General features: G+C 35.7%; 1 protein-coding gene across 4 annotated transcripts; it reads left to right on the plus strand.

Annotated features, from left to right (window-relative positions):
* The first annotated feature begins 575 nt into the window (after positions 1 to 575).
* On the plus strand, positions 576 to 12,894 carry LOC121259988 (AT-rich interactive domain-containing protein 6). 4 transcript variants are annotated; one of them, XM_041161831.1, is made up of 14 exons: positions 576 to 724; positions 1,701 to 2,128; positions 2,244 to 2,377; positions 2,838 to 2,877; positions 6,830 to 6,882; positions 7,031 to 7,076; positions 7,314 to 7,403; positions 8,259 to 8,381; positions 8,495 to 8,546; positions 8,635 to 8,707; positions 10,924 to 10,990; positions 11,122 to 11,172; positions 11,908 to 12,000; positions 12,498 to 12,894. In XM_041161831.1, the coding sequence occupies exons 2-14, from the start codon at positions 1,724 to 1,726 to the stop codon at positions 12,594 to 12,596; spliced, it is 1,326 nt and encodes a 441-aa protein (XP_041017765.1). In that variant the 5' UTR covers positions 576 to 724; positions 1,701 to 1,723; the 3' UTR covers positions 12,597 to 12,894. The 4 variants fall into 4 exon arrangements, with proteins under 4 accessions (XP_041017765.1, XP_041017763.1, XP_041017762.1 ...); XM_041161829.1 differs by having other exon boundaries at positions 584 to 754; positions 8,259 to 8,360; XM_041161828.1 differs by having other exon boundaries at positions 585 to 754.
* The last annotated feature ends 999 nt before the right edge of the window (positions 12,895 to 13,893 follow it).

Here is a 13,893-nt window from a genome sequence, read left to right on the forward strand (position 1 = left end):
GTATTTGATGAATGAATAGTTTATTTCAAATTTGGAAACAATTTTAGAAGTGACTGTAATAACTATTCCAATGTGATCACATTTATAGTTTAATAGCTAAATCTTCAATAAATTAATTTTTAACTAATCTAACGAGAATGCTCTTAGACGTGCAAATGTTCTTTTAGATATATCACTAATAAATGTTTTTTCGAGTTGAGTCTCAAGATGAAGAATGATGTTAATTAGATTATGTAAGTGTCGTGTATTTATTTTAAAAAAGAGTAAAGTTTATTAAAAAATTAATTTATTTTATGTAGATCTCATATTTATTTATTTATTTAAAATAATATATAACATTTACATATTCAATAACTATAAATACCATTTTTCTATTACAAGATTTGCGTAAAATGGAATAGAGCGAAAATGGCGAGGCAAAGAATGACAACCGAAAAATCAACTACAAATTCAATATTCTTTTTTAAAGCAAAACATGTAATATTAACGAAGTGATGATCATTTTCGTCCATCAAAATTTTAAGAAACCCAACATACATACATATTATTAAAAATATATAGTAATTTTAATCAAATAAAAGGTGGGGATAACATCATTGTCAAGATGAAGCCCTTCCCTGTTATCACTGATCAGTTCCATTCCGTCCAGTTGTAAAGCCGTGTCGAGTCAACGCCGTTCTGTTCTATTTTCCAAGCTCCAAAAGCAGCAGAGGACGCTGTGACGGTGTTATGACCTCCGTGGACCGTGGTTCTGGTGGATTTATTTTATTTATTATTAATATGAATAATTCTATACATCACACTATCATCTTATGTTGATAATATTAAGTGATATATGACACATTTATCTCATATCTTATGAGATAAAATGAAATAATAATATAGTGTATAAAATTTTTTAATATTATTATTATTATTTGTAATTATTTATTAATTCATTTAGCTTAAAGAGAGACACCACACCGGCGTTTAACAAAATCCACCTGTAAATGCCATGAACGACACTTCCTATTTATTCCGGATAAGAATTCGTCCCCCCTTTCTCTCATCTACATTTGTTTCCTCAACACTCTCTTCGTCTGCATTCACTGACGGAAAGCCCTAAGACGCCGCCGCCGCCCCCGCCGCCGGAGTCTCCTTTCTCCCAAGGCCCTTTCAGTTGCGCCTTTTGATTCACTTACTCCCAGGCAAGCTTCGTGCACGCTCCCCCACCGTTTCTCTTAACAACCATTTTCTCCTGTTTTTATTTGTAGCAACTATTATTTGGTGCTTAAATTTATCTTCTCGCCTTTAATACTTTCTGAGTGAAACTCCAGCAGCTCCTGTTTGTTTCTCGAGAAAATTATACGGGAAACGAGGCTGAAATGCTTAAAATGGCAAAGCTTTTTGGGTTGAAGCGCTGTCTTTTTTATTTCCTTTGTTCTGTTCGCTCAGAGTCGAAACGGGGGGAGTTACCGAGTTAGGGTTTCAAAAAAGAAGGCGAAACTGTTGAAGTATTAAAGTTTTCTTTTGGGAGGGGGCGATCACCGGGACTGACTGTCATTTTCTACTTTTCTTGATTTATGAGGTTATTATATTAATGTTCTCGGTAGAGTTAACTAATTATGCTCTCTCTCTCTCTCTCTCTCTCTCTCTCTCTCTCGCTCTCTATATATATATATATATATATATAAAATGTAGTATATAATATTCCATTTCAGACTGTGGAATCAATATAAGCAATATGGAGGACATAGAAGAAAAGTTGGGACAAGACTCGTCCAAAGGTTCCGATACCGACCTTGTTGATGCGAGCGTTCAAGCACAGGAAGATCCTGCTACTATGTCAAAGGGGGATGATCAAGGCCAAAATCCTGGCGAGAATGGGAAGTCACAGATCAATGAGGATAATAACAGCGTTCTATTGGCCGGTGATGATCAGGTTATGCTTGATGCTCATCATGATAAGGCTGCAACTGATGATGGAAAAAGTGAAGTTGCCGATGGGAGGGAAAAACCACAAGAAAATAAAAGCAATGGTACTGATGGGCGCATTGAAATTCATCTTGAAGCTCCTACTCTGCAGCCAGTTGATGATTTCTCGACTCCAGTAGCTCAAAATAAGAATGTATGGTTGAGTGATGTTGAGGTACTTCCAAGTGAAAACCGGGCACAAGATTTTATTTTAAATTTGTGCTGTTTTAACAAATCGGGGAAGAAGCAAAAATGTTCTGTCATTCAGAAATTTAATGCCTAATGTGTAGATGTCCGAGGCTGATGAATGGGGGACGCCTCAGGAGCAAGCTGCATTCATGAAGGAGCTGGAATGTTTCTATAAGGAAAAGGCTCTAGAATTTAAACCCCCAAAATTTTATGGGGAACCACTAAATTGCCTTAAGTAAGTTTCTGATGATTATAATGGTTTCGAGTGTGGAATTTTACATTTGTCTAGTTTTATAATGGGGCTGGTATAGTGCCAAGAGGAGGCTTGGGTGACTACGTAGGAAGATCAAGGGTTTCTTGAACTTGGAAATGAATTTAGCTAGTTATTATACATTGTATTTTCTGTAAAGCCGGTTGTATCTTGAAAGGTATTGGAACTACCTAGTAAGGTGTACCAGGTATTGGAAGTTGTAATAAATTTAATGAAAGAACTAGTGTTTATGTGCCATGTGAGGAGGGTAAGGCATAATTCAATCATTGGAAACCATTGTTCATTTTGATAATAGAAATTTGGTTGTGCATTGCGCCTTTTTTCCTCCCCTTCTCTTGTTGTGAATTGTTGTTTACATTTTCCCTTTCTTCCTCATCACTAAACTTCATGTCACTAACTTATGCAAGCGTTGCATGGGGTGCAGGTTATGGAGAGCTGTTATTAGATTGGGCGGTTACGACCTGGTATGCATTCATCATCCTATGTCACTAAATATCTATATTTCAGGCTCTGTTGCAGTTGTTCTCGAGTTCCTTCTTTATTAGCGTTGGCAATTAAAATGTTGCAAGATTATCTTTTTGAACTGTGAAACTACTTTAGAAAATGAAACAGGTTTAATGAAAATGAGGTTTCTATTTAATAATCTATCTATATATATTTAAAAAATCTCTGTTCACTAAGGCTGTACCCTACAATCAATGTCAATATTGACTGGAACAATGAGTAATATATTATATGATAAATGAAATGGATGACAAGTTTTTGTTCCTAATTAATCTGGAGTGCTGTGCTTTTCTGCACTTATTCAATTGGTTTCATGATTGGTATGTGTCTAGCTTATTTGATATGGTAATTGCCTTTAAATCTATGTCCTACTTAACTCATAAACTTATGTCTGAGTGGACATAATTGACCAAGCTTATACAGTCAATATGGTAACTTTGAGAGGACTATCCAAAGTTGTGTAATATGACTCTAATAGATAGAAGCAAAGGAGGACCGGTCAAAAGATAGAAACAAAGGAGGAAAGAGAGTAATTATTGGGAAATATTAATTTGACCAAAATAGTATTTTATATCCGAGCTTTTAGCTGTATTTTAGGAATGAAATCTTGATAGGAGTCACAGCATTGAGTGAATGTTGATTCTCCCATTGAGATAAAAATGAATGAATGTTGATTCAATTGAAATTGTAAAATTGATTTGCTTTTCAGTTTCATTCCTTGTAGAGAAAATTTAATTCAATACAACTCTCTCAATGGGGATTGAATTGTCTGGAAATCATGTGGAAAAGATCCAATTCAGTCAATTACCATTTCTCCTCATCTTCCACGTATTTTCAGCAATCACAATTCTCAATTTTATTCCACTGGTTTAATTGCTTGTCATGGTACAAAATCCAGTGTAAGATCAAAGCCAAAGCAGCCACAATCAAGAGCTTGTTGATCTGGCTATTTATATTCATTTGTGGAGTTGGCTATGCAGATTTTGTGGGTGCATGGTTGAAGAACTAGTTTTTTCTTATTTTATATGGATGTCAATAAGCAAGAGGAGCAACGTGGGATTATTGAGCGAAAGTGTTTAGGGGCTTCAATGGCAGATGATAGGCATTTGCAAACTGGGAGCCATGAAATGTGATAAGAACTACCATCAGTTCAGTGCCCGTAGACAAAAATTGCAGCTATTGTGTACTTCAGGAAATCTATGATTTTAGATCCCAACGGCCTCATTCAATTCTGTTTCATGCTTTACCATGAGTGGAGACAAAAAATGGAGAAAGTAGACTTTTGCGGCAAGATTGTTTGAAACAAAAAGCAGAATGTGGGGATGTCTTCATTTGCGTGATTGATTCTCATATTTATTTGGGTATTAGTTTATTGTGGTATCTGATAATGTTTCCAGAGCACATGAAACAATTGGTGTTGCTCATTTTGGAATACAAAATGTTCGAACTAAGATTATCGTCATTTAAGAAATTAAGGTGTTGTGAACTATTCGTGAGGTAGCTTAATTTTCTCGCAACAACCCCCAAAACTAACCCCAAAATAAATGTTTACCTATAAAAAAATAATAATTACTGCGGCATTTATTGCTTATAAGCTTGAAATGGAGAATTTTATGCAAGATATTAGATTTTTGAAATAGATTGGTATTTAATTGTGCCATCAAAAATTAAAGACTAAACTGAAATTGTAAGTGTTTCTGTTGGTTTTTTTTTTTTTTTTTATATATATATATTTTATATATATATATATTTCAAACCACATCTTGATCTTTCCTATCATATCCCTTTTCCTTACTGTAATTACTAGTTTTATAAATGGTTCAGAATTTATGAGTCAAAGCCAAATTCTTGTAGGGAGTGTATCACGTGTTTTGTTGAATTGGATGGTATAAGTTCAATGTGGAATTTTATTTAAGTTTCAGTTTCTTCCACCTTAAATCCTATTTTAGCTCTTATTTTCCCTCGGGACTTTAGCTGGACCCACTGACTAATTTAACCATAAATAGCTAGCTAAAAGAATTTGTTATGATGATTTTGTAATCATTTTGGTTATGTGAGATGGAAATTGATAAATACGCAATTCTTTACACAACCATTTTCACAACTATGCTTTAAATTAAGGGCATTTTTTGATCAAGAGAGAATAATGAATGAGCTTAAAGTTTTCTTTTTTAAGTCATTGTTCTTATGGGCGGGGGTTAAAGTTTGTAACGGACTTGGTGTCCATAATCTTTGTTCTATTGTAACCTCTAGCTAGGTGTTTTTCATGTATACTTCTTGTATACCTGGGCTTTGCCTATTTCTATGAATACAATATCTTTGATTACCTATAAAAAAAAAAAAATTAAGGGCATTTTTGTAAAATAACTTATAACATAACAATATCATCATGTTACTAAAGTACCCTCATTTAGAAACATGGTTGTGAAAATGGTTGTGTGAATGATTGTGTTTATCATTACTCCTTCATAAAAGATCTTGCGTTAAAGTAATTTCATTAATGGAAATTTTGGACAAGTTGCTCGAGCAACTCTTGTGATGAAGGTATTTGAATAGTGCACCTTTGTTCTCATTCCACATATGTTATTAAGCAAATGTTTGATAATCGGAGGAGTAGTGTATGCAATCTACCTCATAAAAGACATTCACGGCTACCATTATAGCAATTTGGGCCTCATTTGAATGGTCAGATGAGATGAGAAATCTGTGAATAATAGTGAGATGTTTGTGAATAGTAGTGAAATAGTTTGAGTTAAGATTTTTATTGAGTTTTGGGAAAGGAGAGAGAAAAAGTTGAATAAAAATATTATCAAGTTAAAATATTGTTAGAATATAATTTTTTAATATTATTTTTGTTTTGGGATTTGAAAAAGTTGAATTATTTTTTGTGTTTTATATTGAAGTTTGAAAAAATTGTAATGATTAGTAATGATTGGATAAAAAAGTATGAAAGAGAAATTAAAAAGTATTTGTGTTTGAGTAGTGCTTGGATGTTGAGATGAGATGAGATGAGACTGTGTGTCCAAATGGGGCCTTAGAAATCAATCGTTGTTTGCATATGATCAGGCCTATAGAGCTTATGCATATCTAAAATGCATTAACAGGGTTAGGTTACATGTAGTCGTGCATATTCTTGTGTCTAATGTCTTGAGCTAGACCACATAACAGGTTGACTGATTTGGGATTTGGAATTCCAAGCATATTCATGAGGCTAACTTGGGCATGATTGTTTACCTTGGCTTTTGGATGAGCTGGACACATACGGTTTTTTTTCTTTTTGAACTGTTGCACCCATAGACAAAAATTGCTCTTGTTCTATAATGTTTGCCTCAAATGTGTGAACCAACAAATATGATGTGCTTTTCAATATCTGTTCCATCCAATTGTAGGGAAGTTGTACAAGAGTTTACATTTAGGCCTCGTTTGGTTACAAATATGAAATGAGATGAGATGAGATAAAAATTGAAAGTTGAATAAAATATTGTTAGAATATAATTTTTTAATATAACTTTTGTTTTGAAATTTTAAAAAGTTTTTTTTATTATATTGGGAAAGTTGTAATGATTATGTGTGGGAGTATCATCTCATCTTGGTAACCAAACCAGGCCTAAATTTGCCTTGTGAATTTCATTAACATCAATCAGTTATGGAACTGAGTTGCCTATTTGACCAAATTTGCTCGGGCATTGAATAATGACCAAATTTGTTAGTTTATTGGGCAAACCATGGAATACATCCAATATGCACAGTGTTTCATATAATTAACAAATGATATACCCCCACCCTCATTTGGATTACTTTTTCTTTTTCTTTTTAAATATCTTTACTGAGGCCTCTATGAATTTTCAAGACTTGGCTGAAAACTTGGTTGATTCGAATTGCTAGATAAATAAGCTGTATGGGTGCCTGCAGGTGACTTCATCTAAGTTGTGGCGGCAAGTAGGAGAGTCTTTCCATCCACCCAAGTAAGGAATGGCTCGGGGATTGTTTACTAATACTCATTTAAAACGTTTATGGCATTGACATTTTGGGGTTTGTAAGCTTCACGGATGATGGTATTTTGCTAAAATTTATCTGCTGACATAACCTTTCTCTCCCTTCTCTCTCTCACAGGACCTGTACCACGGTTTCTTGGACATTTCGCATTTTCTATGAGAAGGTAATGTGTGTACCTATGGGGTGCTTATGTGTCTGGATTTGAATTGAATCATAATTAATCGTACATCTTTCCTTTGCTATATATTCTATGAAGTGTGTCTTCATTATTGTTTTTTGATATTAATAAAGAAAAATGTTCTATGAAGTGTGTTTGGTCATTGTTTCAAATTGCTTCTGGCAATAATTTGTGTGATTTCATTATCTTCTTTTTCCCTCTAATTATTTTCAGTTTGTGCAGGCACTTTTGGAATATGAAAAGCATAAGAGGGAAACTGGTGAACTTCAACTCTCTGGATCCGTCCCTCTGTCTACAAGAGTTGAAAAGGAGGTAGGACATAGTTTCTCTATTTTAGTTAGTTTCTCTATTTTAGTTTAGATCGAATCTGTTTTTTTTTCCTGGCCCCTTGTGGATTATCTGTATTCACATCGATCATATGTGATGTACAATAAGTTCGACAACCCTAGCATATGAAAATAGTTCTTCCCTACTACTATGATTAAAAGTATATACTTATGTTATATGATATGACTTACAAATAAGTGTAGATGCAAATTTAGGTTTATTTAGGTTGAGATTTTACCTAGGGTTGAATGGTTTGAATAGGGATTTCAATGATTATGGTGGAAAAGTTATGCCGGAGGTGATTTTAAGCATCATTTGTGACAGCACTGGCTGGTTTTTTATTCAAAATGAGGTTCTACTGCATAAAGCAAGAGCTCAATGAAATCATATTGTTGTGTCCAAGAGGAAAATGAATACAGAATCTTGAAGTCTAGGTTAGGGACCTAGTACAAGGGCATGTAGTACTTATCTTTTTGTTTTTGTTACCCATCAGTAAGCACAATGATGTTTGCTTACGCCGGTAGAGAATGCATGATCTGAAGAAAGTCATGTTATTCCTTGAAGAACTTATCCCCATAAGGCATCAAGAATCATTGTAGTCCTCGACAAGAAGTGGAGTTTGAATTCCACTACCTAACTTATATTTGGGGAATGGATCTGGTTGATTGTTTGATTGCTTATATCCTTTTCTCTTTTTCTTTGTTTTTTGGTAAGTTTATATCCTTTGTTCTTTGTCCCATATATGTCTATATGCATGTGTTTGTTGTTTTTCACACTGTTGCATAATTTATACTTAAGCCATCCTCTCTTTCCATTGATTGACTCCGAGTTTCTTTGCAGGGAAGTGGCTACCAAGCTCCAGGATCAGGTAGGGCACGACGGGATGCTGCAGCTCGTGCGATGCAGGGTTGGCACTCCCAGCGTCTTCTTGGATATGGTGAGGTTGGTGAGCCTATTATTAAGGTCTGTTTAAAATCTTTAAGCCTATTATTGGCACTGTTGTTAAATTTCTACTTTTTGTACATGCAAATTCCTGTCATCCAATTCAGTACAACTATGTTTTTTCCCCTGGACAGGACAAGAACTTAAGTTCTACACTAAAGCGTGAAAAGAATCTCAGAAGTATTGGTATGCTCCCTACTAACAAGGATCTTTCTTGTCAACCTTTTATTTTATGCCGAAATGTGTTCTCAATTTGTATGGTCTCCTGAGTCAGGTTCGCTCAAACATAAGACACCAACTAGTCTGGATCATGCTGAAAGAGCTGCAATTGCTGAAGCCGATAAGCAGTTAAGTCTCTAGATTTTGTTTTTCCACTTCTCCTTTTCCTTTGTTTCATTTGAATTTTCTTCATGTGTCACATGAATCCCTTTATATCTTCCATTCCATAGCTATCAAAAAAAAAAAAAAAAAATCTTCTCATTCCATAAAAATCATGAATACATTGCATATGCTTTTCCTGGTTACACGTGAAGTTAGAGGAACCTGATGATGAAAAATATTCCCTTCTGGAATGTGGATTTCAAGCACCATAGCGTTTTATTGCATAAAAGTGGCGTTTTGTTCATCAAGCATGTTTAAGTCCTTCAAAAATAAAGATTTTTATAGGTAAGAAGTCCTTCAAAAATAAACTAGAACAGACTTCTGTCTTTGAGGGTCTGAATATGAAGTCTGGGAGTTTGAATATATCTCTTTCCCCAAACATAAATGGAAAAGCACCTTTTATGTGTTGGGCACCTTTTATGAAGCAAATATTTTGGAGTTTTCGGCAGTTGATGGGCTAACTGGGCTGCACATAGTTGAAAGAAGCCGTGGCTAGGTCTGGTTTGTTTCATTGGGTTGAATCAACATGGACTGGTTGGTGGGGGTGGCAGAAGTTTTGGTTCAGTCAGGAGGTTCGATGGTGAGGTTCTCCAGGGTTGGAAATATCACTGTCCAGTGATGTTCCAATTGCCATGGCAGGCTTTTGGTGCTGGAGGAGTATAGAGAAGGTGGCCGAAGAGGCTTTGTTATCATACTTGAGGGATGTGATGGTCTGGGTTGGGGAAGGTTTTCGGCTGAACTTGGATGGGGGATGGTCATCTTCCAGACATGGACTGGTGGTAGAAATCAAGTTGGGTTTCTGCGAAAGACCCATGATGGGGGAGGATGGTGTGGCAAGATTGGTGCATCGACTAAGCTAGTGGCGAGCAGGATGGCAAACCAACATATGCTGTGGTGCTGGCAGTGTCGAGACATCTATCGCTTAGTCCACTCGAGACGTGACGATGTCCAACTGGTAAATGCCTATTTTAATGCACTCAGTCATCCAATTGGCTTTATTTCCTTGGAAGTGTATTTGGAGAAACAAGCGGCCTTCAGAGGTTGCTTTTCTGGTTTAATTGGCATTATTAAGAAAGATCTTGATCACAGATAATCTCAAAAAGAGCCATATTGTAGTATCGGATTGGCGTCCTGTGTGCAAGAAAAATGGGGAGAGCACTGATCACCTTTTGCTACTTGTGAGTTGGGTAGGGACTAATGGGCTATCTGCAATTTCAACACTTATGGGATTGAGTGGGTTATACCTCAGCGAGTTGTAGAGTTATTGGCATGTTGGCAGAATCCCTATGGAGGTCGTAGAAATTTGGAAGTTTGGAAGATGGCTACCCTTTGCTTAATGTGGTGTATTTGGCAAAAAATCAAAATACTCAAACTTTTAAGGACTAAGAGAGGATGGTGCCAAAATTAAATGCTATTATATTCAGCACCCTCTATGTTTTGATGGTGGCTCACTACAACTTCCAATTTTCTAGATTTCAAAGACTTTTGTTTTTGTTCTTTTGCTTACCAGTTGGGCATTTCCTCATGTATTTTCTGTTTATTTGGACTGCGCTTCTCTATGCTTTTGATGAAGTTACATTAATGAAAAAAGAAATCTTAAGAAGGCCATAATTTGTCAAATTCATCAGGCTCACTGCCATCCTCCTGCTAAAAGGCCAGTATTCAAATATGCACACCACTGAACCAACACCATAACCACCTCGCCCCTGCAAAAAAAATTCCAACCACCCTAAGCATGCACAATGAGGCTTTGGAGGAATTCTTTTTTTTTTTTTTTTTTTCTTTTCTTCTTGATTAGGGCATGTTTGGGTAATGATGTGAGATGATAATTCTGTGAATAGTAGTGAAACGGTTTGAATTAAGATGTTTTATTGGTTTTTGGGAAAGGAAAGAGAAAAAGTTGAATAAAAATATTATAAAATTAAAAAATTGTTGAATATAATTTTTTAATATAATTTTTGTTTTAAAATTTGAAAAAGTTGTATTGTCTTTTGTGTTTTGTTTGGAAGTTTGGAAAAATTGTAATGGTTAGATGAAAAAGTTGAAAATTTGAAATTGAAGTGTTGTGTTTGAATGATGTTTGGGGAGAAAATTATGAGAATGAGACGAGACGAGATGTTCTCAACTCATCTCACTTCCTAAACACAGCCTAAGTCAAGGCTAACTGGTTTTCATTTGGTAGATTGGTCACGACAGTTGCTGATGTCGGACCCCCAGCTGATTGGGTGAAGATAAATGTACGGGAAACTGTAAGTGTTTTTGTTTATCTTCTATTATATATTTTTATTCCCAATAACTATACTGCTTGATTTGATGAAATTGCTGAGTGAGTTTTTTGAAGGGATTCTGACAAATTGCACGGTTTCGTTTCTGTTCTCAGAAGGATTGCTTTGAGGTATATGCACTAGTCCCTGGACTACTGCGAGAGGAGGTAGGCACTTTTGATACACTCTTTTTCTTACCCTTCTGTTTGTTTGTTTTTTTTTTTTATACGAACTCTGTTGTCGCCAATGATAATCACATAGAAAGCAGATGCAGATTTTGGTGATGTTTCGAAATTTTGGATGACCCCACTGCTGACACATACTCATCAGTATATAATATGACCATTGACATTGTTATGGCGATCCATTTTCTGTTTGTAGTTATTATAATAGTAATTGCATTTTACTCCCTCATTTTCAAATAGGTGTAATCATTATAAATCTATGTAATTCGTCCCCTAATTCAAAGTTTCAGTTTTAATTTGCCCCCTCCATCCAAGTAGGCTGTTAAGTCTGACAAAAGACCATGTGATTTGATCAAAATATCCTTAATTAAAAATAAAAAAACTAATGAAGCAGTCCTTGGACTATTGTGAAAATCCTCCACCATCTCATCCTTCAGAAGCGAACTGCAAACTTCTCAATTTATCAAGAGAAGTTCTGGATTAAATATCTGCCCCTTTATTAGTGGTCTATATTGTGAGTGGTTTGCGGATTCAGGACATGTTTGAATAAATTCTGACTGTTGACAGACATGGTTTGCAGATTATCTGCAGAATTCAGAACTGTGTTCCTTTCAGAATTTGGAATTCTATGTTGTCTTTTTTATGGTATTGTGTGATGACATACTACTCAATCTGTGGTACTTATAGCTAGGCTTTTTTTTTATTTGGCGCACTCAGGTACGAGTTCAATCAGATCCAGCAGGACGTTTGGTCATTACGGGTCAACCAGAGCATCTTGATAATCCTTGGGGCATCACACCATTTAAAAAGGTATTCCTTTGATATTACCGAACTCCATTTTTGCTTCTCCAAACCTCCCCTCTACCCGTTCTAGCTCTTCCTCTCCATTCTTTTGTATTCCTTACTCCTCTTACACACTCATGTCTCCTATTCTTTGGTTTTTATTTTTCGTTGGTTCTCAAAACTTCGTGGAGAGAGAATATCTGACTATCTGAAGGGGAACTTCTAAACCACCAAAGCCACATTTTTTCCCAACCACTTCTAAAGCATGCCCACCACGCCACTCTCTCTAGTGCCCCTCTTTGTGTCTCTTAACACAGCTTTCTGCTAAGCTGGTCTCATCCTCTCCCAGTACCCGCCTCGTTCCTCTAGCTTCTTTTTTTGCTTTCTTCAGTTTCTTTCTTGCCCATATGTGGCAAGGATTGTACATTGTGCAGCAATATTCGATCTTGTTATATTTTTGGTTCTAATATTTATTACCTTTGGTATTGTTTCCTTAAATTACTTTATTGTGGTGTGGTTTCCAGGTGGTTAGCCTACCTGCGAGAATAGATCCACTTCAGACATCTGCTGTCGTTAGCCTGCATGGCCGACTCTTTGTACGCGTCCCATTTGAGCAGGCGTGATTTTGAATTGATCCATTTGCGTCAGTTAGTCAATTTTCTGGGAAGGAATTAATTTTTTTTTAGGACATGGAGGCATGAAGGTCTAGTTTAGAGCCTAATTTTGGCCTTTTAGACCAGTTCAAAATACTAAGTTATATTAATGCAAGCTTTCTCTAATTAGATTTCTATGTAAATTTTATTGGATTAGTTTTAGAGAACTTCATGAATTGACGATGAATTGATGAAATTGAAGTATGTTGGCAGGCTGTAGCTGTTCGAATTTCTTTTGAGTAATATGCCATATCCATCATTCCTTTTACTACCTTTCTATTATCTTACTATAATGTGGCATTTAATTATGATTGGAGACTATTTATTATGTTTCATTTGTCGGTCAATTATTTAATGCCTCATCAATGGATGTTGAGAGGGTGATATTAAAAATGATGATAAATATAATTTTTTATTTCTTATAGCCGCATGCACTTAGCATGGTCATGGGCGATGTTCCCCTGCAATTATTCCTGGAGGTCAGAATCGGCTGTGGTCTAGATTGTTTGTGTTTTGGATTATTCGGTTGAGTGCAGGATTGTTGGTTTCTTTCTGACTGATGATGAGATGTTAGCTGCATATATTATCTATGGGAAACTTGATTTCGGGCTGGAAAACAAGGATTAGAAACTTGAAGAGGGATAGGAGATGGTTCCTTACAAGTTTATGAAACTCCATGCCTGATGAAATTAGGCAGAGGTTCCACCATTCTAATTTCCTACAGCTTTTGTCAGTGTCATAATGGTGGGGTGGACATGATATCATATCCCCCACTTAAAAATTAGGCAGAGGGGTGGTGTCATAATGTTAAAAAAAAAAAAAAAAAAATGGGGGTTGGTGGGTGGCCACTTGGGAGCAGGATATTTACAGAGATGGTTTCAGTAAGATCCCGGCCATCATGACCTCAACATATCAGTTAAGTCTAAGTGCATTGTGCATGGTATAATCGATAATTTATTATAATTTTTAGGATCATAAAGCTTTAGCTATTCACTATATTTTAACTCTTTAATATATTATGGGCTGAGTTTGGTCTTCATACCTTTGAAAGAGAACATTTGAAACCATTAACAACTTGTGGGAATGTCTTTTTTAAAGGACAAGTTGGAATAATGATTCCCTGCCACCTTAATTAGTTTTGTTAGATTTTGACTCCGGCCAAGTTTTCCAGATCTTTACAAGCTGTTGCTTGTTTCTTCAATTCGCATTACCATCTGAATTGGATGAATGAAACCTAGACATGGTTAATATATTCATAAAACAGGTT

Source organism: Juglans microcarpa x Juglans regia, chromosome 4D (assembly GCF_004785595.1).
Source record: "Juglans microcarpa x Juglans regia isolate MS1-56 chromosome 4D, Jm3101_v1.0, whole genome shotgun sequence".
In the NCBI taxonomy this organism is placed as follows: Eukaryota; Viridiplantae; Streptophyta; class Magnoliopsida; order Fagales; family Juglandaceae; genus Juglans; species Juglans microcarpa x Juglans regia.